Source organism: Styela clava, chromosome 13 (assembly GCF_964204865.1).
Source record: "Styela clava chromosome 13, kaStyClav1.hap1.2, whole genome shotgun sequence".
Lineage (NCBI taxonomy): Eukaryota > Metazoa > Chordata > Ascidiacea > Stolidobranchia > Styelidae > Styela > Styela clava.
In genome coordinates, this window is record NC_135262.1 from 8373493 (window position 1) to 8397983 (window position 24491).

Sequence of the window (24491 nt, forward strand, 5' to 3'; positions counted from 1 at the left end):
AACTAAATCTCATATGGGTAGTTCGTCTACGCACACAAACTTGAATAAGTTCGCTACACGCTACGATGCATATTGGTGAACTATTTCTTCTCTTCAGTCATTTGATCTGAAAACGACTTGTTTCGCTTTGTACGTTTTCAATCAAAACAAACGTCTGTGTATTGATTGGGTTTAGGAGAGGTGGATTTATTATGTCTGCTAGTCACTATTATTAGGCGAATATTGTATATTATATTCTTTTGTGTTTACGTGGGGTGGAACCGCAAAACTTCATTTACTCCGTTTAAAAATGCGATTGAATCTGAGCGAATGCAGCATTCTAGACGATCAATATACGATATTGTAAATCATATCCAGTCAGATTACTATATCGCGTTTTTCGATTTTCTTCTTTTTGTCTGAGGAAGCTATCATATTATACTCTTCTCAATATGTTTAAAGTAGATTAAATGTTGATTTTATTTCGTTATAATTACTACAAAACTAGTCGCAGACAACATTTTAACATTATAAACATCTGATTCGCTACCTTTAGGGTAGTTGAATTGAATGAGTGCCTCTCATTTATGTCTAAAATTTCTGAATGCCCGAAACATTATCCTAACTAAGATTCAGACAAAGCCCATATCATTTTATGTAGAATTTTATTTCATATAAACAAAATAGCAATAGCGCCACAGTGCAAAATTTAAAGCATATTTCTACATATAACATTGATGTCAAACTAACAAATTTAACCATATATGTAGCATGGAAATACCATGAACATACATACTGGAAAACACGAACAAAATAAACACATTTAAACAAAAGCTATAGAAGGGATATTCTGATGTCGAGGCCATATTTTCCTAACAAAAATATTTTATTCTGAAACGATGCACACTATAAGCAGAAGCTAACAAAACACAAAACGAGGAAGCAAAATAAAATAACAGTAAAAAAATATTACTTGTTCTACATTTTATCTCCGAGACCTACTTGGTGAGCTACACAGGATGAACGGTCGAAAAATTCTTGTAAGGCACAGATAAATATGAGCAGCAGCAAAAAAATTAGAAACCGGACGAGATTGAAACCTTCCTATAACAAAGGTAAGGGCAATGAGTGCAATTATTATTTTGTGGTAAACTGATATAATTTAGTTGGACCGTAATACCCAAATAGGTTGTGTTCATTTTGAATTGAGATGAAGTTATTATTTGGAAACAAAATTTTTTTGTTGTTGATAGAATCTGGGGTGTAGACCATAAACTAACTAGAGGAGAAAAATTATCTTGCTGATGAGGACCTGCCATCAACAGCAGTCGTACTAATTATTTAGTGGACTATTTGTGATAAAAATTCTATTTTGTTTTTGAAAATAGTATACAAATCACCTTTTGCGAATTTGTTGTTATTTTTTAAAATAATGCAATTTCATATCAACATTTTGATTGGGTTAGTGATCGTTTGTTCTACAATATTAATACTAATTCCATCAGCTACAAAATGGCCTACACTCTCTGCTTTGATCATACATGAGACATGCATAAACTACGGAAAAAAAGAAGAGTTCAAACATGCCCCATACGGGTTTTACTAAACAGGACATAAAGTTAAATAAAAAAGAAAATGGATAAAAAAAGAAAAATATTTAAAAAAAATATTATATAAGAAAATATGAAAGCAGATGTTTCGCGAAATTGAACAGTTGTATATTTAAATATAATGCAAAGCAGTGTCGCCTGTGATTACAAAGGAACGATGAATATAAAATACTTAACAATTGTGATTATTAAATATTTAGAATGTGTTTGCAGAGAATATTCCGACAGAATCATAGTATATTCGACAGCGCATAGGAACTATACTTCGTCAAAAATTTCACGTTCACAAATATGTTAAGATAAATTTCCTCACAAAACTCGCTACTATACGAAAAAGGGTGTTATTTGAATGTCTAATTTCCATTCCTATCCGGCCATATTCAGTGTTCCCATTTTCAAAACATTCGACGCAAATTTGATTCATGGATTGCTTTTAGCAAAGTGAATTACATTTTCAATTGCATTGAAGTAACTTTACACTCCCAACTTTCAGCTCTGTGAGCCTCCACTACTCGGCACTGGTGCTTTTTAGAAGCTTGTAAGCGCTCATACTGCGTTTTGCTCTGGTAGCGGTGAATGGTATCCTTTTATCGCAGGAACCGTCGGAGGAGGCACGTACCTTAACCTCTGATCAAAATTAGCTGGACTTGACATTTGTTTGTGAAACTGTGGAGGCGCACCGTTGCTATGACTACTATGACGATTATTTTGTCCTGGTTGAGACATTTGCGTCATGTAACCATTTACGTAAGGTTTTTTGTTCGACCTGTGAGCCTGTGAACGTAAAGGAAGACTCGAATATTTATCTGGTAAATGCATTGCTGGGTGATTCGAATTATCTCTTTGATCGTATGTTGGATATCTATTCTGTGGCGAATAGGTGTCGTACGATTGTTGTCTGTTAAATGGTTCCATTTGTAATCGTTTGCCGTTAGCCGCTCTTGGATTGGTCGGAAGAGTAGCGTATATATTAGGTGGTGATTGCTGGTATCCTTGTTGATGCATAGGCATCACTGCTTGTACCAGCCTCGGCGGTGAGTTGTTTCCAACAGGCGTTGAAGGCTGTGACTGAAAAGAGAAAGACTCGCTTCGCTTTCTGTCGTGCTGATTAGGTACCGAAATAGAATGTTGTGAGCGTTTTGAGTTTGATCTCGACACTGGTTTATGACTTGAAGGCGGTGGAAGTGGTGGTTGTGGTACAGTCGGTGAAGTTGGTTCTGAGTTCAATCTTTTGCGCCCTCTCTGGCCGAGTTGAAGATTTTCCGGTCGAGGCAAAGTAGGGACTTTGTTAGCGCGTTCGTCGTCGTTTTGCATCGAATTTCGAGGACTTGAACCTTTTCCACTGTCGCTTGAATCGTGTCTAGCTCTTTCGTCAAATTCTTCTGGCACGGCTTCCATTTCTTGCGATCTTCTTTGTTGTTCCATGAGAATAACTCGTTCGACATCGTTTAAAACATGGGTTGTATTTTCCAAATCAAAATCGAACTGTTGCAAGTCTTTGAATGTTGGTGTCGTGACTTGGGGTACTGGCGTAGAATGACGCGATGATAATCTGCTGGCACCAACTTTATCAGCTCGAAGAGTAGAAGCGTTTGAATATTCTGACGGATCCGAAGATCGGTTACTTGATGAATGACCGAGTCGAGGTGCGGTTGCGTAGGAATGGCGCCCTCTTGTGTTCATGCTAGACACAGACGATCCTGGTTGTGCCGAGTTTCGTCGTTTTGATCCGTAGCTTGCTAGGGATTCTGTGGTAGTTACCTGGCTAGTACTGCTTACGCTAGTCATCCTAGATCCAGGGCGACCGTTTGGAATATATTTTGAGCTGACGACAGAGTCGTTACAGAAGCTATTTCGTGGTTGTTTGACACATTCGTCGTATTTATTGCTATCGACAAGAGGTTCGTTTTGAGGATCTGCTAAAGTTGATTGACTGATATTTCGTGGTGGTATATGGCCAGGCTGTTTTCTTTTTCGTTTCGGAGAAATGCTTGCAAGTAAAGAATGCGCTTTTTTACATAACGTGTCCTTCACTGCAATCGAACCTTTGGAAGCGTCAATCGTTTCTTGTTGTTTTTCTGTATCAAGTACTGTAACAGGGGTGGTACAGCAAAACTTGCTACAACAGAATCCAATACTGAAAAAGAGAAGTGCGCATGCAAGCGCGATCGCCAAAACAATTTCCCATTGTATATAAAAACCAGAATCCTCATTAATTGTACCTTTGTGTTGGGAATAAACACCATCATCACCGTTTTGTGACACAATAAATGTACCGTTAGTGGCATTGGCTTCATCTCCATTATTTTTGTTGTTGTTCTTTCTTGGGGCTTCGTTTTCTTTTTCTGTCGTTGTAACAGAATCAGAATCGCCGTTTTTAATTCCGTCTTTATCGTTAGATGGTAAATCAGTTTGTGGACAAAGGCTGGCGATATCATCCACACGATTGATTGCGTTTGAGTGGACGTATTGTTCCACGTTGACGGATGGTGACGTGTATTCGACGCATTTTGTGCCGTTCCATCCACAATATGGGTCTGCTGACCCAAGACACGAATCTTTGCATCGATGAACGTCGCATGACCTCATAGCTACAGTGATGACGCAATGCTTGTACGTCATAAAAATCTGATTTCGACTCGGGTCAAGAGTGATATGGAACACTGATTTGGTGGTTTCATCAATTTTGCTGCTACGTGTCAAGTTACCAGAGCACCTGTAATTAATGTGATTTTGTTAAAAAGTGAGTTTCACAATAATTTACAAAATAATTTTACTTTTGAGAAAACATTGCTTACGTACCTATTGACGTCATAAACAGACTGCCTTCTAAGTAATGTTGCAGTTTTGATGCCGCTAGTTGGTGCCAAGTACCGTAATAGATCGCCGTTCGATGTGCCAACAAAATACACGGTCCAGTTTTTATGTGGCCCAGCTGAGGAGTCCACGGCAACAGATGACCAGCTTTCTCCCACATGAGTGGTTAGTAGAGATCCTCTTGCTTGGTCTTCTAAGAGTGGGTGAGATTTGAGAAAAAGTAACTCCGATTCGGAGTACGATTCACTGGGGCAATTTCCAGGGTGTCGAGCCCCCGTGGGAGCGGTCGATTTAATGTCACCGGTCCCCTTGTCATCTTTAAATCGACCCAAAAGGGCATCGTGTATGGCGTTCAACGAAAAAGCGCAGACGGCTGACCCCGGAACAGAGTGACTAAAATAAAGATGAAGATTCATTGTTATTAACCGAGATTTAACAAAAATCTCGAAAAACGAATTTCGTATAATTTGTAACAATACTTACTCTGGAGTTGTGAAAGTTGCGTAAATCATTTTAATAGTTTCCGTTTTTGGCCCCGCCCCCACATGTACATCCACTGGTTCTGAAACGTCTCGCAATTGGTCAAAATAGAAGCCATTCACAGAGCAATTCAACCGAGTCTTTTCAAACTTTGTCCACTGTCTCACTAAAACGTGTTGGCCACCGACATCGTTCTTGCATACCTACGATGAAAAAAGTCAAATTAATCATTCAGCTAAAACATATCTATTTTTTATTTTATTTTTTTGCTCTTGCATACCTACGATGAAAAAAGTCAAATTAATCATTCAGTTGAAACATCTATTTTTTATTTTATTTTTTTGCTTAAATTATACCTGAGCAACGTACGCCATCATGCGGATATCACCATTGACCTGCGAAGGTACCATTTCGTTCATAAAAATCAGGACTCGAGGTCCGTCGTCGACCATTTTGACAAAGTAGGGTTCTGAAAAAAAAAAGAAAACCTCAATTATACACCAAATCCAGGAATACGATACTAAACAGCTCCATATATCTAAACTTACCATTCAAAAATTTCGAATCGAACTTTGGTGTTCTGAGTTGTTTGCTGTTTCCCAGGCTACGGCTGATAGCGTAAGAACGACCGCTAAATTCTGAGACTGTCGCTGAATACAGAGATTCTCCTGAAATTAAAATATATTTGTTTTAACAGCGGCAGAGCATCTTCGAATAAAAACTAACCAATTTCAATCAAAAGTAAATAAAAACTTCAACCGCCAAGCTTTTCCAATGTCATTTGAGGTTGAAAAGTTTTTCCATCAAAAAACAATATTTTAAAAAGTTGGTACCGGTACTTATAATTTCACATCATGAAAAATTTCCATAAAATGGATTATACGTACGACTCCTCTATATTCAATTCTGGTCACTTAAATCATTTGCTAGCATTATATATTATATTATATATAAATATACCACTTAAATAATAAATTTGAATATCATTTTTTTAAAGATATAATTTTCTTGGTGTGTTTACGATCTCCCGCGGAAATAAACGATTGTCAAATTTATCATTCGCCCACCCACTGTGACTTAGGGAATTAAAAGAATAATTCACCACAGTTTCCCGATGAATCAATGCTAAAATAGATTAAAATAAGGGACTGGTAAAGATATTGCATATGAATAATATTTATGTGAAAATTTATCTCCGGAAAATAATCGTTTAGGGGCATCGTGATGGTTCCCCTCACCGAATTTTCATATGATATTATGACGTCACTTTTTAGATTATGACATCACTTTTGGTGTTCATTTAGGAAGATGATGAGCATCCGTTGAACAAGGTACAACACATAGTAGATTCGGAAATAGCAAGAAATTCTAAAGGAAATGGTAACACTACCGGTACGTATTCATGAAACGTGTGCATGTTTCATTCACACAGTGTATAGAAAAGTACGTCGCCCGTTTTGACGTACGCATATGACGTAGATTTGAAAAGGATTTCCGTTACGTTTGTCGCCGGAAAACAAGAGATAACTATTTAATTCAATATATACGTAAGTAGTGTAAATGTATTCAAGTATTCAGAATAAGGCGCGATAAATGTAAATGTGCAGTGCTGTGCGCAAACAGCATTAGTACTTGGAATTCTAGTTTATCAGGAAATAAAAAAACGAAAGCATTGCCACCACGTATGATGCAGTAATGCCCGACGTATTTATTTATGGCCAGTGAAAAATGCTTCGATTTCGAAAAATTGCTTCCACGTAAATGTCATTAAAACATCGTTTTATAATTTATCGCTTTCAAGTCTCCTTGCGAGATTAAAATTATTAATATCTGATTAAATTGTTTTATGATATATTATGTAATTAAACTATTATTCATATTATAATTTGATAATTGTGAAATATTAAAAAAAAATCTTACATAACAATGAAGCAATCACATTAATATATTTTCAAAATTTGAAAGTTTAACAAAAAAAGTTTTGATTACATTTTTGATTAAAAATACTTAATCATAGTAACCAAGAACCAAAATTGCTGCTTCATTTTTGAATACAAGGAAATTAACAACAATTTTTTATCGGTGAAAATTAAACCTTAAATTAAACCCGTGTATCGTTTCTCCTGCCTTTTTAGTTTACAGCTGAGTATATATTTAACCATCTTTAATAATACTTTTCGTCTTGAGATTTCAATAAAATAAATGGTCTTGAAAACTAACTTATAAATTTAGTTTGGAACGTACATGGACCAAATATAAACGTTGTTAAACAATCTTGCCTTTTGCCAATGAAGAATCTTGCCTTTTGCCAATGAAGGTGTATTGCTGATAATGAAATTTGTTAAGGTGAAACTATATCTATAGGATTGGTATTAAATTTATCTTAGATTCATGTATGAGCAGTATATTAACGTTTTCGTTGAAATTACAGATAAGTGCTTGGTTCAAACCAGATGTTTGGCTGGTAAACAAAGATATGAACGATAAAAATTGAAAAATAACAAATTGATTAAAACCTTAATATATGAAAATTGCAGACAATTTAAACGAATTTTGAAGTTTTCAATATAGCTTTTGTGGCAAAATTAAAATGATGAACTTAAATTCAAGTATGCCCTTCTGAGTGCTCATAAAATATAAACGATCCGTCCATCCTATCCATGCTTAGAAAAATACAGAGAAGACTATAGTAACAAAAACAAATTACGGGGAAATGACATTAAATTCAATTTATTTTCCTAACAGCTTCGAATTGACTACTCGAAAACACTTGAAACTTGTATTTATTCAGTCTTGATATAAAAACACAAAACAGATAGCAAATGATAGGTCGGTAGCCCTGATAAATCGTAAATGGTCGTCAACGACGCTAACTGAGCTCAGACAGGAAAATTGTAAATTATTAAGCCAGCTTCGTTTGTATAAAGTAAAAAAGCCATGGTAACTCTGCCTTATTAAATGTAACAAGTATGGCATCGTAAATATATCGAAACAGCCATTAAATAGCCTAAATTGGGTATAATATTTTACGTGTCTACTAACAGTATTTACAGTGAAGGTAAACAGTTCAACTTATGTTTGTAACAGGGCGGTTTAATCCGGTTTTGGACGGTTGGCAGATAAGATGACTTTTAGACTTTGACATTGGGGAACTGAAAGTCGTTTTATTTTATATTTTAGGTGATTTTAAGGCGTTTCATTTGCATTTTAATTTCACTTTTACGACTGAAATAACTTTTTGCTTTGCAGCAAATAAAAATTTAATATCACCGCCCTTGCCAAACTTCTGAATTTCGCGATTGCAAAAAATTTCATGAGTTAAAACCATACGACAATTGATACACAAGGAAACTAAAATTTGACGAATTTAAATTGGAAATGTACTCTGCTTTTAGCTATAGCAAAACAAATTTGACAAATCCAAAAGTAAATCCTTGTTTAACATGGAATATGACATATTATTAAACACGAAACATGACGTCCCGTGAGAGCGGATAATAAGATGAGATTAGGTTTTTCATGTCATGTTATGAAACCTTTAAAATCACATTTATTGGTTTATCTATTACCATGTCAGCAAAATTGAGTAATATCAAGCATGGACATGCATGAAACACGTTTGCAAATGAAATGAATATGTATATACTCTGAATCTCGAATAACCTTTTACTGTACAATAGGATAACCCTACTTTTAGTAAACTACAAATAATAAAATAAAAAGTGTATTTGGGTTAAAATGGCTTGAATTGTGTATTTTGCGATTTAAAAAACCATTTATTTTTTCACATCTGACTCATTTCAATTTTACGATATTGACATAAAAAAAGAAAAAAAAGCCTCACGATAAAATTACATTAAGTGCTTAAGATTTCCGCTTTTAAAACGTAATTCTAAGTCTGTCTACTTATTTGCCGACGAGCATCATCTTGACGGATGAGTCGTCTATTTTTCTTGTTTAGTTCAGGATATCTTTTGACAGGTGAAACTAAAAAGCTCGAACGCAATTTTCCCTTTGACATTACATTGAATATATTCAAATACAGAATATATTTGAAATGGCCATAAAGATAAAGCGTTTGCGCTACAATTATGACCACTTACCGGAATACAAACTGACTCCTGTCTGGTGCGGACCAAATGCGCATTTTTCTGTTCCAGAAAACGATTCTTCGTCTGCAATCAGTTCAATTTCACCGTGTTTTGACGTTGCCTAAAATATGAAAATATTTTGTATTGTAAATACGGAGTACTATGATAAATACGTGTGAAATGTACTGCAATTGCATAGTATAAATTTGTCAAATTACCGATAAGAAGTGACTAATGCTTGGACGATGAGTAAAAGCATTTGATTATGGCATTTTCAGTGTTGTGATTTGAGAAAATTGTTATATAGACGTGCCATAATAATTTAAAATTCGGATTATTATCGCAATATAGAAACAGTTGTTTTCAAATAAAATTCAAATATTGTGACGTGTGAATGGAAATATTAATGATACGCAAGGGAGGATAGTTGAATTTTTTTGGGGAGTAATTCTGAAAATTGAAATCGCAAGAAACACCGCATGTGAACAAATGGTCTTATCTAAATCCAAGATCAAATTTATTCTAGAAATATAATCTATGATCGGCCATGAATCGCAGTTGTGAAGTATTATTTTTGATATTATGTATGGGTTATGCTCGATCAAATATAAATTTAAAGATTCTTACCGTGATATACTTGCAAAGTGGATCAAATGAATTCGTAGCACACACTAACAATTTGTTGCCGTTTTCGTCCATCGGTTGCAAGACTCGAATATAATTATCACAATTTTCCTAATATAAAATAAATTAAAAAATAATGAAACGAGATTACTTATAAAAAATCAAAAGCAAACAGAACTGATCTAAATTCAGAAATGTGAATTCCTATGAGAAAACGCTTATCCGATTAAAATTGAACGCGAAGCAAACAACATGTCGTTTTATTCTATTTTATTTTTTTTATTTCATGCTGAAAGTTTCCATTATCCGTAACGTTCGCTCAGTTAAAAAATAAGGTATAAGAGCATTTATTCAAATACAAATTTTAAAAGAGGCAAAATATTTCACCAACGAAAAAAAAAATTTTTGTCATCAATAATTTCAGTGCAAAACACTATATACAGGCTTTTGAAGAAACCGTGAAATAACAAATATGACCAATCCGTGCTCAAAATAATCAAATTTGGAACATTATGAGAATGGCATTATGAGCGGCATAGTAATACAAACTGACACAGCACGGTGCCTTACCATTGTAACTGGCGTCGTAACCACTTTCGAACAACTTCAAGTTCAAATAGGAAAAATAAAAACAGACAGGGCGTATAAAGAAGTAGTTTTGAAGTGTGTGTCGCCTAGAGACAAAGAGCAGCGCAGTCGCACTATATTTCTAGTCGCCTAAGAACTTGTAGGCTCAAATGGAACCATTAGTCAACAAGCGTGCGACAGACGATGATTGACGAGTCTATTCAAGTCCTTGGAAATGAGATTTTATCTTTCGCCGTCTGCAACTTGTATTAAAACCAAAAGGCTTCAAAAGCTCTTCAAATTTATCTACATCTTAAACTTGGTCAGTAACTCATCTTAGAAAACTGGGGTTTAAATACACATTTTTCTGTTATCAAACAAAATCACTTATGGCGAAAAGATTTCTGTTTGGTCTTGGGATTGCGTTTTTGAATTCGCGGATTTCACGCTCGACTGTACTTTTTAAATGAATTTGTTCGTAGGCGTAAAAACAGCAAACATGATTAATTATGGAGTCTGAGGTTCACTTGAGCAACTTATCCACCGCCAGTTTAGGCCAGTCGAATTGAACACAATTGGAGTCAAAATAATCGTAGCCTAAACATATCAAATTGACCGCTTCCGCTGCGCTGTATTGACATTGACGCTTGTAGAGTTTTGTGCCCGTAAATTAGAAGAAATCCAATTTATATAACACATAATAAAACAGTTTTTAACGAAGTCATGCTCAAAGCAATACTATATTTTTAGTACAATACCGATAGCAAATTTTTGAATGATTAGTACCGACAACTGACAGTCCAGTTTGAACTCGACGGGACGAAACAAACGGCTGTTCATATCCTTCGGTCAAAACAATATGCGTCGATGGTCTCAATAACAAATTTCTAATAAATTAAAATATTAAAAAGAAGCGTCTATAAGTGGAAACAACTCGCAAGTGCCGCAATACTCTTGGGACCATCGAGCTGTTGTTGGTTGCTAACTTATTTGAAATTTGATGCGAACGGCTGGTGCGAGATTTTTAACTTATAAGTGTGGCGGATGGCATGACCGAATCAGCGGGCAATGTGACAATGATTCGGGGGTTTGTCAGTTGGCTTTGTAAAATTGTAATTTCAACCTATACATTTCCAAAACAAAGTTATTTTAAAACTTCCTTTATTTTTGTCGTACTTTGACGCCTAAAAGTTATTTTAGATTTTCAATGACCGCAGAATATATTTTTCTGGTTCACGTAGACGCCAAACAGCAGTTTAAACAAACGAGGCTCCGAGCGCAGAAAACAGTTTAATTAGTAGATAACAAGCAAGTAACCATCGTCACCGCTAATTACAAACTTGAATATCCGGATTGTTGGCGCCCACGACCAAATTAAATTTCCTATGTACCTACTAATCTAAATTAGGTTTGGTGCAACGTAGGCCTGGGATAAAAATTGCAACTTGAATTTTGGTAATTATTGCGGGTGTTTTTAGTAATCTTGGCGACAGGTTAATTAGTCCATTTAATTGTAATTAATAGTTTGCTGGTTTTATTTGCAAAAATGATTTTTTTACCAAACCCGTTATGTTTCCAAATGAATTATTCGAAAATTAGTGTATATAATACCAAATTTATAGTAATTGCACAGATCTTTCAATGAGAAAGGTGTGTTTTAAAAAATAGCGTAATTTTTCTCTTATACCCGTAACTCCAATTCCACGAATAAAAATAAATGGATGAAAAAGGAACCAAATTATTTTGGCAAAAAACACTAAAACAATGCCTCATTGTATAGAACATTGCTACAAATTGTCGTTTTGCATAAAATAGTTGACAATCAGATGAATAAATGCTTACAATTACAGCGTCCTAATTACGAGATTGCGGAGTCGAAAATTTGATTACAAAACGAAAAAGTAAAGAAAACGAAAAATTAGATGTTTGCTTATAAAATTAGAATGTTTACCTCGCTTTGGCCTTTCATTTGACAAAGTCCTTTTGCTCCCTTATCAGATTTCCATGTGAAAATCTAAATATAATAAATCTAATTTGGAAACACGAAAACATTAAAATTGGCCGATTCCAAGTGTTAAATTGAAAACATTTATGTTCAGAGTATTCATGGATGAAAAACAAAAATCTTGATTATTTTCTCTTAGTGTGATATTATTGCAAAACCTTGTTTGAAATATTATGAGACAAAGATTTATTTAACCTTCTATCAACGCAAAAAAAAATTAATAGAAACAAGCTGATTTTTAAGCACGTTTATGAAACAAACCTGGTAATAAATAACTAAAAGAATAATTATTATATATATATTTTTTAATTCGTAATTTTGAAGAGTATTTTTACAAAACAAACAATGTTCAAAAGTTTAACTTACATTTGCAGGTAAAACTTTTTTATCTGATGTAGGAGAAAAGTCGTCAGTTCGAACGATAAATAATTTTTCTCTGAAAATAAAAATTAATCGGTGTAAATATTTGAAAACAACAAGAGATTGGGAATACAAATTTTGAATAATAAGCAAAATATATCGACAAATGGCACTTTATATCTTTGTTTATAGCTTCACTTCAAATTCGGGTATCCATCTAATCTGAGTTACTCTATCAGCAAGTAAATTTGTAGAAACTGTCAAATTCTTAATATCGATCAAATTGTGCATTTGTCTGATTCAATCAACCACCTTCGATAGTTAATTACACACGTTTGCTAAATAAAATATATGACTTTATTTACTGTCCATAAACATATAATTTCAGTTCACCAGCTTACTTTAATTTGCCATCCGATCGGATGGTCGTAATTCATCGTTCGAGCGCTAAAAACAATTAACTGGACAGTAAAACACTTCGGCGTGAAATATTATCACAAACGATACGCCGCTGACATACGCCGGCTGCGTTAACTTCGGTGCCTTTGTTGCTGACCCAGATACGTCGACTCATAACTTATTGTTTTTATGACAACGTTATTATTTCAAAGAGTCTGTAAATGTCGTTCCAGTGATTTTTAAGCAAACATAATGGCTTGTTTCAATTCAAGATTCAACCTACGCGCAATATTCCAGTGTTCCCTACAATCTAAAATAATTTTTTAGAATTTATTTTTACCAAATACTTATTTTATTAGAGGGAACATTACCCCTTTAACCCATTTTTTCGGCAATATGCAATTACTGAAACAAAATACTCTATTTCCAGTGAAAATTTATATTAAACAGGAATGACTCAAAAAATTATATTAACCTATATAGACATAGAGTTTGTTACCACAATTACGACGTTTCGTATATAGCACGAAGTGGGCCGTAAACAAAGTATACCGGTGGTGATTCACCTACTTTTCTGGTTATTATAAACTGACGAAATAAAATTATAACTTGAAAAACTAGAATGAGTCAGAAGGAACACTTCTACTCTGTCAGTGAGAGCCTACAAGATCTGTCAAGTGTAGATTGAGAGTTACTCCAGACAAAACTCGAATTGATTAAAAAAATGCTGTTACCACGTTTAACCCAAAGATAAAGCTCGATTTTGAGCAAAAATGATCCATATTTCATGATTGATCGAATAAAACAAGCATCATTTATTGGAAAATTCATTTTGGCGCGCTTTTCTCACAAGTGACTCCAAAATTTATTGTGTTTATTGACGCAGCACTGTTGGCCTGTTTTGAGTGTTCATATCGCCATTGACGTGGGATATTGTGATTTAATATTGAATTTGCGCGTCCTGAAGTGCCGTTTTATGAAAAATCAGCACTTGAAATAGGGCTGATAAAGCGGAGAAGAGGTTCAATGTACTGTATTGTTAACATGAAGTGTTTTTATTCTAATTTGGTGATTTTGCTCGATAAGAAATGACGGGAAAATCTGTTTCAACAATACTCCATAGGAGTTTTAATAAAAATGATAATAATGAATGAAAAAGCTGAAAGCTTTTGAAATTTATCACTAAGCGTATCTCATTCCACCATTATTTTCACTGTTTTCATGAAATATAAAAAATATAAGCAAAATTTAACTGGCCTATTCGCATATAATTATACACACTTACAAAGCGTTATTTACGTTGGCGAATCCCTTATTATCCTAAATCTCCGTCACCGTTCATAGGCTCAAATTTGCGTGCAAAACTCCAATTATATATATAGGGTTCATTTTCTGGGCCATTTATCTCCAATAACACAGTATCACGCCCCCAATGTATTGAGGCCTAATTATGCTTTAAAGAGAATTTGGAACCTACTAAACACGGAGTTTCTATTGTAGCGCATCTCAGGCGTGGAAAATGATAGTTTTTATCAAACTACAACAGAGAATAATGGTGACGACCCTCTCAGCTTATCATCATGTGGTATACTAGATTGGGACGTTGTTTTTTAAAGGCAGAAAGCGTAGCCCTCGACTAACCCTAATACATATTTTCTTTACTAATTTAAAATAAATAAATATTGACATAACATGTTACACATGTATTACAGTATCTGGTATGGAGGTGACTTGTTGGTTACTATTTGGTTGTATTATAACGAGAGTAGCCTACTTAGATCATTGTAGAATATCCCCAGATGGTGAATTTGAGTGCAAATGGAAACCCAAGTCTAAATATAACCCTGGTTCTGCTAAGTGGTAAATATTAATTAGAATAAGGGAGGATGATCATGAATAGAAAAAGCAATCACAAAGCTGCTTTAATTGTTCCCACGTAAAGAGTCGCACGAAAACTGGGTCGTCAATATTTGCTTTTGTTAGCTATTGTAGGTATGTCGTAAACGAATGACGTCACAAATTGGAGTCATCGGTTCGATTGTATGGTGATGTCAACAGAGTGTTAATATAATGCCATACCGGGATTTTTTTTTGCGAATTCTCCGACTTCGTTGAAATCACCCCAGAATTATTTTCTAAAGACCCCATAACCCCACGTATATTTTTTCTCGCTTCACTGCGAGGCGTGATTTAAATCCCCACAAAACCGCAAAACGAAACTTTCGAAAGAAAAGTAGGCGTCAGAAACGGGAAACATTGTGTGCGTCATAATGCCTTTTCTCTCTGTCAAACTATATGCTTTTCAGACCAATAAACCACGTGGCCATGTCATCTTCTGAATGAATGAATATGTTCTCATCGTAATACAAGTGGGATTTTACATTTTGATAATAAAAATGGAAAGTTTAAAACATACAGAAAATACGATTCAAGCCAGGTGTGTGTTGTTAGGCGAGTAAACAAAGACCGTTGCACGTAAAACATAATGAAGTCTGGTTGGGAATATGGACGGTTCCGTTTTATTGTCATTCTGGGAAATTTGAGCTATCGTCGGCTTTTGTGTGTCTTTAACATGAACAAAAACACTAAATTTAGCTCAAAAAGGGGAAACGTTAGTCGTGATACAATTGAAAAACACTACTACCCGTATCAATTTCCATTTCCTCCCAGTGACGAAGACAAAAACAAAGTACCGTTACATCACGTATGATAGAGGCTCCAAATGTAGACTATCGACATATATAAAATCTTATACGGGTAAATATATCCATGGCGGTGACAGCTAGTTTTTAATTTCCCGATTTGCCTTATAAGGTATAATAAGCCGCTCAGACAGAAACGGTGTTAAACTTCTAAATTTATGTGAGGAAACGTTAATTTGTTTTTGAAAAAGTCAGCTTATTTCTGAACTCCACGCCAATAATCCAATCAGGTTAAGTAAACTTGTTACCGTAAAAGGAAGCAATATGCCAAAGCTGACGTTATCTAAATTTAAATATCTTAAATAAGATTATTTCCTATGCTTGGAAAATTTTAAAATTTTGTCTATTTTGATTGATTTTTGATGTTGGACGCATTTGCACGACACCTTTTGTGCCGGTAGCGAAAGTAGTCTGTTTCAAATTGAGTACCGTAGTATGGACGATTACTTTCGCGTGTAAATTTACAAAGGGTACAACAGGCCGGAAGAAGGCCTGTTCCTTCACAAAAACGTCCTTTTGCAGATGATATCGAGTTCCCTGTTTCAATTCACCGGAGGGGAAAGTTTACGCCAGTGTTATATGTGTTTGTAGCGAGGGATAATACAAGCTCTTCGTTTCATATAACATAGTCAAAGGTCTTGTTTTCACGACGATAATCGACAGAAGAACACAATACTGGAAGGTTTGAATAGAGACGCGAGGTATAATCTACTAATCCGTCTTTTCATAAATTTTGAATCAATGGCACTCGAGACTCCCGCGAAAAATAACAACAATTGTACGACGAAAGACCATGTGTTTGAAGCCTACCGGCACACCCTACTGTCGCCCACTGTTTCCCTCGTGTTTTATGCCGTTGTGGTCAACCACAATAAAGGTGGCGATTGATGCACCTAATTATAATACTAACTGGTAAATTGTATAGTATTGGCAAATTATTGTGAGTACACCTGGACGAAATAAACTCCGTTGACAAGCTGAATTAAAATTGCCAATGTGGCGTATAAATGAATATTATTAACGTACATTTTGTGCTAAAGAATGGTGTAAATGGCAATATGGTGATTCAGTGCAGCGGAGTTCTTCGTAAGATATGAAGCGTATACTCCCAAATTTTTCTCATCGAAATTCATCGAATACTCTAAACAAGTGCTTCTTGGGTTCCAATGACGGATTTGTGATTTTTTAGCCAAAAATGCGTTTCAGTTTTCACCAAAAATGTCACAAAAATGTACTTTTCTATGTTTTTCATTAAAACAGGCTTCGAATTCGAGTGGGCACGCGCCACTTTGAGTTTGTTTGCACTACAAGCTGTTTTGCAGCGAACAATTGGGTACTTGACTCCGACATGCTGGACAAAAATAGAGGTCAAGCCCCATTTTGAGTCAGGGAAATTCAATCTTATGGAAAGCTATCAGTGTATCGATAACAAAAGCTACCGTAGCGAAGACGTGTAATTTAGCCTGGCCGAAAACCTGTTTTGAAGAAATAGTACCGGGCCTTATTAGGACAGATTACACCTTGCCTACGCAAATTTGACTTGTTCTAGACGCTCCTATTACTTTATATTTATTCAATTGTGTGTATTTGCAGTAACAGGTGTAAGAGTGCAATTTATCAAACTTTTTTATTTGGGCGTGTATGAACCAAGGAATATTTTAAAATAGAATACACTTTCAACAATGGCCCACACTTGCTAAAAATGAGAGTTCAGTCCCAAATGTGGCTTTTATACGAGTTGTAATTACGTAATACTGAGAACCACACAATAGAAAATACTCGATCGCACTTTCACCCCGTCATCGGATCCTGGCTCATCGCGTGACAAATCAAAACCACACCACTCCTCTATAAAAAGACTTGAAAAGAGTCGAAAAACGATGATTTAGGTACGTTTTGTACAATATAAATTCAAATATATACTATATTTTAGCTCTCTTAGTCAAAAAACACCCACCTTGCTGAAATCGCGATAACGGTTTTCCCGGCAATTTTCATCATTTTGATATCTTGAACGTACTGGAGTCCATCTGAAGATAAATCGCCTCCGGTAAAAACCGAACTCGGAACATCTGGAAAATAATGATGGGTAGTTATTAGGATGATTAATCTACCATGTTTACACCAACAATACGAACGTTGTGACCCTTATACACAAACAATTATAGAACATAATAACACACACACAACCAAGCATAACCTGTGATTATAACCATGAAATCTGGTATAAACAGTCTGTTGATATAGTTTTATCACAGTCATGTGTTTTTACGAATGATCGGGTCCATGTCACGGATTATTGTCAACTCAGCAGTTAACTTGTGTAAATTTCCTTATCAGACTGTATTGTAGAAAACACAGTTGCTTAATTTAAAATTGAACTTTACTGATTAGTGTCTACCTGTGGTGGCCTTCGCCGGCTGTACGTGTTTAACCTAAACACACAGCATATTATGCACTCGGCAGGTGCTAGGCGACAGCTTTGGCCTCAGCCCGCATGAGAAATGAAAAATTACCTCACCGAACAGTCAGAAAATTAGTTATACTAAACGCTCTTCAATCGAAAATAACAAAAACCGACTCGATAACCAATATTTTATACAAAAAAAATCAACTTCTGAAAGTGTGAAAATATTCTGAAATTGAGTCATTAAATGGATAAGCCGTCGATTTGCGAGTCAAAATGACAGAAAATATTTCAATACCTAATTTTTTGATTGATCAATCTATAGGAATTCACTGATAAATTATATTAATTTACCATTTTTTTCATCAGCCAATCTTGGTGCGACTAAACATATCATAAACATTATCCATAATTTAAAGCCAAATGAACCGAATTAATTTCATTTTCTATCATGGTATTCAAAAGCGTACACGGTGGCAAAGTCAGGAGTGCACGGCGCCCTGAATTCAGAATAACGTCACAGAAGTCAAGTACACTGCCGAATCTATTTTGAATCTTACTTGATCATCACATAAACCAATTGATGAATTGATGAACAAAAAAAGGGGAAAAAGACCTCGAGCCATGCGCTGTATAGGCTGAATGGTTAATGGGTTTGTCTTAAAAACATTTATATATTCAAATTTGATTAAAATATATATTTTTAACCTTATAACGCCTCATTAAAAACCTAACTACGTGATTGTTATGATAACTAATCTAAAGGAAATTGCTAATTTATTTATAGAGAACGGTATGGTCCATTTAAAACAATTTTACGTTTTGAGTTAACCACAAAAGTTTAACGATTTGAGTAGGTAGGTTTTAAATAACGACAAATTGTGAACACTGGGATACGTAGTAAGTGTTGATAGTAAAACTACTTGTAGACGACAATTTTGTCTACGGATTTCTGAGTCAGCGGCCGAGCCGGAGATTAGCCCAGCATGTCGCCGCGGAAACGAAAACGACCTTTTCAAGCAAAGGCGTCTTCCAAACATGGGCGAAAAATCAATTATAAAAATAAAACAATTTATATATGGCCCATGGGCGAACGGAGATTTATATAAGAAAAAAAATTGAGGTCGTGAAAAAGTTGAAAGATCGACCCTATCTAGATCGACTGCAGCGAGGCGTTGACAGCGACCGTCAATCAAGACACCGTGACGTCAAAAGTAGTTTGGTTCTTGCTCAAAATAATGTATTTTACACGCCTGAGGGAAAAATTCAGACAAACGTAAATAAACTAATAATAAACTACGAGACCAAGATAACTGACATTTGGGGAAATTGGTGAGAACTCTTTATCGAGTCTAAAAACTTTTCGCATGGGAACTGACAATCTGAAAAAAAGCGTATTTTGCCGTTTATTGTCACACTGAATTATATTTATTACCGATACATAGATGACTAATTTGGTGTATAACTTTAGCGACACAATTTTCACAACTGTCTAAATAATGGACGGTTTTATATTGACTACTGACCCATTTTCCAAAATCAACAGAGCGTGTGGACGGGAAAACAGGTGTATCAGGACTCATTTCCAGCGTCCGGGAACACAACGTTTGCTTACATATGTATTTGAGGGAAAATTGTCACTGTATATCCAATAAATAGCTTGGTGTAGTTTGTGTGTAGTTAACTGTTTCCTTAGTAGGTTTAATTTTAAAGATTTAGCTATTGAATCATCTCGCACTAGTTTGGTACTTTTACATATGTAACACGTTATAGTTTCACTTTGAATGGTTGCTTAACTTTTCAACCTGTATTTGACTTTATTATCACAAAAATAAACACAATTTATTTTATTTAAGTAAAGAGTTTAGCATGGCAATCTCAGCTCAGAGCAGGCTTATGTGGTTAAGGTTGCACGCTTCAGTAAATGTAAATAAACTTTTGCAGCGAACCGGAATAATAACCCCGACCCATAAGGCGATAGTGATAGTTAAGTCTATACTGTTTACTAAAGGCGGAAACCAAGAAACCTGGGCTGAGTCCGATTGTCATATAACAGACTTGATCAAACATGGATCGAATTAGCTTTACGTTAACAGAGTGGTTTATTCCAGAGTCATGTTCGACAATGCGATGCAATTGACTGGGTTTTAAATAATGGGCTATAATTTTAGATTCAAATTGGTTCGGATAAAAAATTGAAGATGCGTAAATTTAGAATGGATTTTGCAGGGGTGTTCCCGTCAAGTACACGCCCAAATCTATTTTGTTATTTCCATACGACAACTTGAACTTATTCGACAGAAAAAGATCAACTTATATTCTGTTTCCCCCTAGTTCTGTTTATAGCATAGATCTGGTTAATGTGAGGGTGTTGTGGAAAATTTCAAATTCAGAACAATGGTTTATTTGGCTGTTTTCGAGAGCATTTGTATCCGCGTCTGAATCACAACTCTCAAGTCGAGTGTCCCACTTAAAAAATGAACCCGTTGTACACAAGAAAAAATACAATTTCAATAGTGATGCTCAACTCAAACTCTATGCTAAGTTTAAGAGTTGGGGTTAACGACAAAAGTACCAATTAGGTACGCGACCAACTCTAATCGATGTGGTACGAACTCCGAACCTCAGCCGAATTGGGAGCTAAAAATACAAATGTAAAGCTGTTATTTTATAGCTGATAGGCACAACTGTTGGCTTGTTTATACCGGCCTGAAATTAGGGTGATTGTCAAGAATATCTTTTTTGTAACAGAAAAAGGGCTAATGTTTTATAAATATAATTCTTAGTTTAAATACTATCTGAACCACCGAAGGGTGTAAAATCAAAATTTTCAACTAATTCGTAATGCAATATTGTAAGTCACTATGGCGAACAGCTTTTTACATCTTGAACGTGATTTATGAGTACGATAATAAAAACGTGGACAAGTTGAAACATCTTCGTCGTCCTAATGACGCGCATTTTTACGATTGATGACGATGACGAAAGTTTTGTTTTGTAGCTTTTGATCGATTAGCATTAATGCGTATTTCTGGTGATAGTTTTGCTCTCACAAAACACCGGAACATAATAAACCCTGAGGCGAAAAGAATGGATATTACAATCATAAGAAAAGCTAACCAAACAAACGACCATCTCGATTTAATTACTTCAACTAGATATCTAATTTTTACGATATATGACAGATAACATTATTTTAATTTGTGATCATTGTGAGGAAACATGAAAAATTTAAATAAGCGATTGCAATCTTGGTTGCAGACTAATCAGTAAACTGCTCGAGTGTTTATTCCCAATAGTAGCCACAAGCATCGATGTCTAGAATCGTTAGCAACTTTTTTATCGCTGGTGATGTTCCAAACTACTCGACTTTGTTTGTAATCCACTCAAAACCGTCCGTAAGTTTAATTTCTGACAAAGAATAAATGACCTAGGACTTAGACGTGTAATCTCAATCACAAACAAACCACTTGTGTTTTAGTTTAAACGTTGTACGTGACGAGATGCTCATACGCCAAAGTCGAAAAGACGTTTACTTTTTCTTTTGCGTTAGGCCGTTGATAAATCAAGAATTTATACACTATTCGAACATTGGCCAACTAAACTATTATAGCATTATTTTCATCAAATCATAAAACTAGTATTTGCAAAGGAGTGTAACCGTTACTCCAACGCTGTGCAAACGTTTGTGGGCATAGAGGTGACGTGTTGGCCGGGCATCGCGTGATCTTTAGACGACCACGCCTATTCATACGCCCGTTTTCAATTCAATTTTGATTTTTCGGGTCAACAAATCCTTTATTATCCTATATTTACAATTACGGCTACTGCGTGCGTACTTGACGGTTGCCTGGCAAGCAAACTTAGTTATTTAAAACAAGCGCGCAGAATTACACGATTCTGCTGACGCAACTTGCACGTAACATGCTGAATCATCTTCTTTGGGTTATCCCTGATTTTAGTTTTTGAAAATACTTCTTTATCTATGCATATAATATGTAACAAGCAATTAGTTTTAACTTCCATTTTACCGATAACATCATTCTTTTCAATTCAAGGATATAGTTGTCAGAATCATGACGTTTAAAGGTGTCATTTACGGCAATCCTGTCCTCGGTAGCGGGAAGTACTCTCTAATTATCTGTTCCAACGTATAACAAAACAGCGAATTTTTATAACCTCGGGCGATAAAAGTGATATCATTTTGAATTGTGATCTAATATTTTGCTAAATAAATTATTAACCAATTTTTACTACTGTACACAAATCCATCCCAGCCAAGAAAACCATACCAAAAATAATTTCAAAGCTACTTCCTAAGTACCAACTTACAATAGCTACAAAAAGTGTAACTTTTGTACAAAAAACATACAATTTGTTTGAAAATATATCATGTTTTGTCTCTGGTGGAACAAGGTGAAAATATAAGCTTCATATTCACAAGAATATAATTTGATCGTACAAAAAATAACGATTCATAATCTGGTCATATTAAAACTAATTCCGCCCGAAATCCCTTATTATATCAGGATTATAAAATGCTGAATATATTTTGAGCCGATCTTTGGTATAATTAGTGTAGTTTCCCAGTACAATTGCCCACAAGACGATTATTTCTCCCACAAAATCAAGTTTTATTGCGGATGAGTTCTATGTCGCCCTGGGGGTTTTAATGCTATACTACCAATCAACGGCATGAGATTATTATAGAACAATATTTCCAATATAATAGCTGATAGATTCGAACAAATATTGATGAAATAACTATTATTCAAATTGTATAAATAGTTTTAGTTTGCAATTAACATTTCTTCATAATTTAAACTATTTTAAGCAACAATACAATGGCCCGTGTCTAACAGGTTAAAATTAATACGAAACTACTATGTCAAAATATGGTATGAAATTAGTCATGTAGTGTGGGCATCTATTCCTATTCCATAATTCGAAAATATTAAACTCGCTGACGTCAGCACAACAACATGACACGCTTGGCTGGGTTCGAGCCTCTTGGGAGAGCTAGAGTATACAAATCCGTATCGTAGTACAGCAGGGGGCACAGCAAATAAAACGGAGAAAATGAGGTCGCAGCGGTGTTTACAAAGTAACAAGATGCAATATAAAGCGACCTGTTTTGCTGCATTGTATTCGGGTTTTACAACCAACGCAATATTCGATTTATTGCCGGGAATTAAAATTCGACGTGGAAAGCGCGAAAGGATTTCAGAAGATTAACTTTTCGAAACGCTTTTCACACAGATATTAGTCCTGTGTTTCTTTGGAATTAAACTTGACATTGTATCGTATTATTATTGCTGTAGATAAAATTTAAACAACATGTCTTACCGTTCAACTTTGTAACCGATATTGGTGCAACGTTCTCCGGGAAAGAACTCGACCCTACATGATTGAATAATATCACCAAAGTTGCGATCCGCCTGAAAATAAAAAAGATAAAAAATTATACAAATGTACAATTGTCATTAAAGCAACCAGAATCCATTACATTTTGAACTACTCGAACGGCGAGAGGCATACCCTGTTATTTTCTGAGGCTTAATTACAGAGAGCCGGGCAGAAGCTGTGCCTGGTACCATTCGGTCAAATTATCACAATAACCATTCACTCAGTACGGGGAAGGCCTATAATTTAAGTTAATTGCGTGGAACCTTACATTTTTAATAGCGGATTTGAGCTTTCAAGTTGGTCATCATCAGCATTAATAAATGTCAAAAACGATTTGATGGAACTAACTTATTCAAAATGTTACAAGAAAAATTATGTACGTTTTACGATAAATAAATAGTACTTACAACGAAATCCAAAAATATGGCTTCATTGAGATTTTCGCGTATCCACTTTTTTACAGGTGTTGAATCAGAATCAATAATATCCCAAAAATATTCAACAAGTGTCCACAATTTTGCGTAAGCTTACTATTCAGCTGTTGTGCGTTCTGGCTGTTGAACAGTATCAGTATTCCAATTTCCAATATACAAGTCGTTATCGTAAATGCATGTCACGGGAGGCGATATTCGAATCTTATCGCTTTTTTCTTAAAATCGAAGGTGTTAACTCAAACAGCGTTGTCGTTCGCTGTTGGAAATCTCTGCTTGATTTTTCCGTCGATTTTAATTGTCTTATCTTATCAAGCCACTGTAACGTAGCTTATTAGAATAACAATGTACCGATTCAGGAAAAATATCTGCGGGATAAATATAAATCAGGTTACACCTATGCATATTATAATAACGGTATAATTTTCAAATCTTATTTTTTTTTCTGTTTACAACGCTCAATACATGAGTTGTGGCAAGCCATATCCATGAAATTAAATTCATCAAAAGTAAGTTAATAAACGCATCCTTTTGTGCCACATTAAACATGTAACTATGCACTTTCCTCAGTAAATTACTGCTGCGTTAGGCCCAAAATACGAATCGAAATTAC

The 24491-nt window shown here is 35.1% G+C and overlaps 1 protein-coding gene across 1 annotated transcript; it reads right to left on the reverse strand.

Annotated features, from left to right (window-relative positions):
* Positions 1–627: 627 nt before the first annotated feature.
* Positions 628–24262, reverse strand: LOC120332885 (uncharacterized). The gene is made up of 12 exons (XM_039400215.2): positions 23855–24262; positions 23388–23479; positions 17592–17706; positions 12540–12609; positions 12120–12182; positions 9605–9712; positions 8990–9098; positions 5435–5554; positions 5243–5355; positions 4890–5089; positions 4392–4799; positions 628–4305 (listed from the first exon to the last, which is right to left on the reverse strand). The coding sequence occupies exons 1-12, from the start codon at positions 23878–23880 to the stop codon at positions 2136–2138; spliced, it is 3594 nt and encodes a 1197-aa protein (XP_039256149.2). The 5' UTR covers positions 23881–24262; the 3' UTR covers positions 628–2135.
* Positions 24263–24491: the final 229 nt, after the last annotated feature.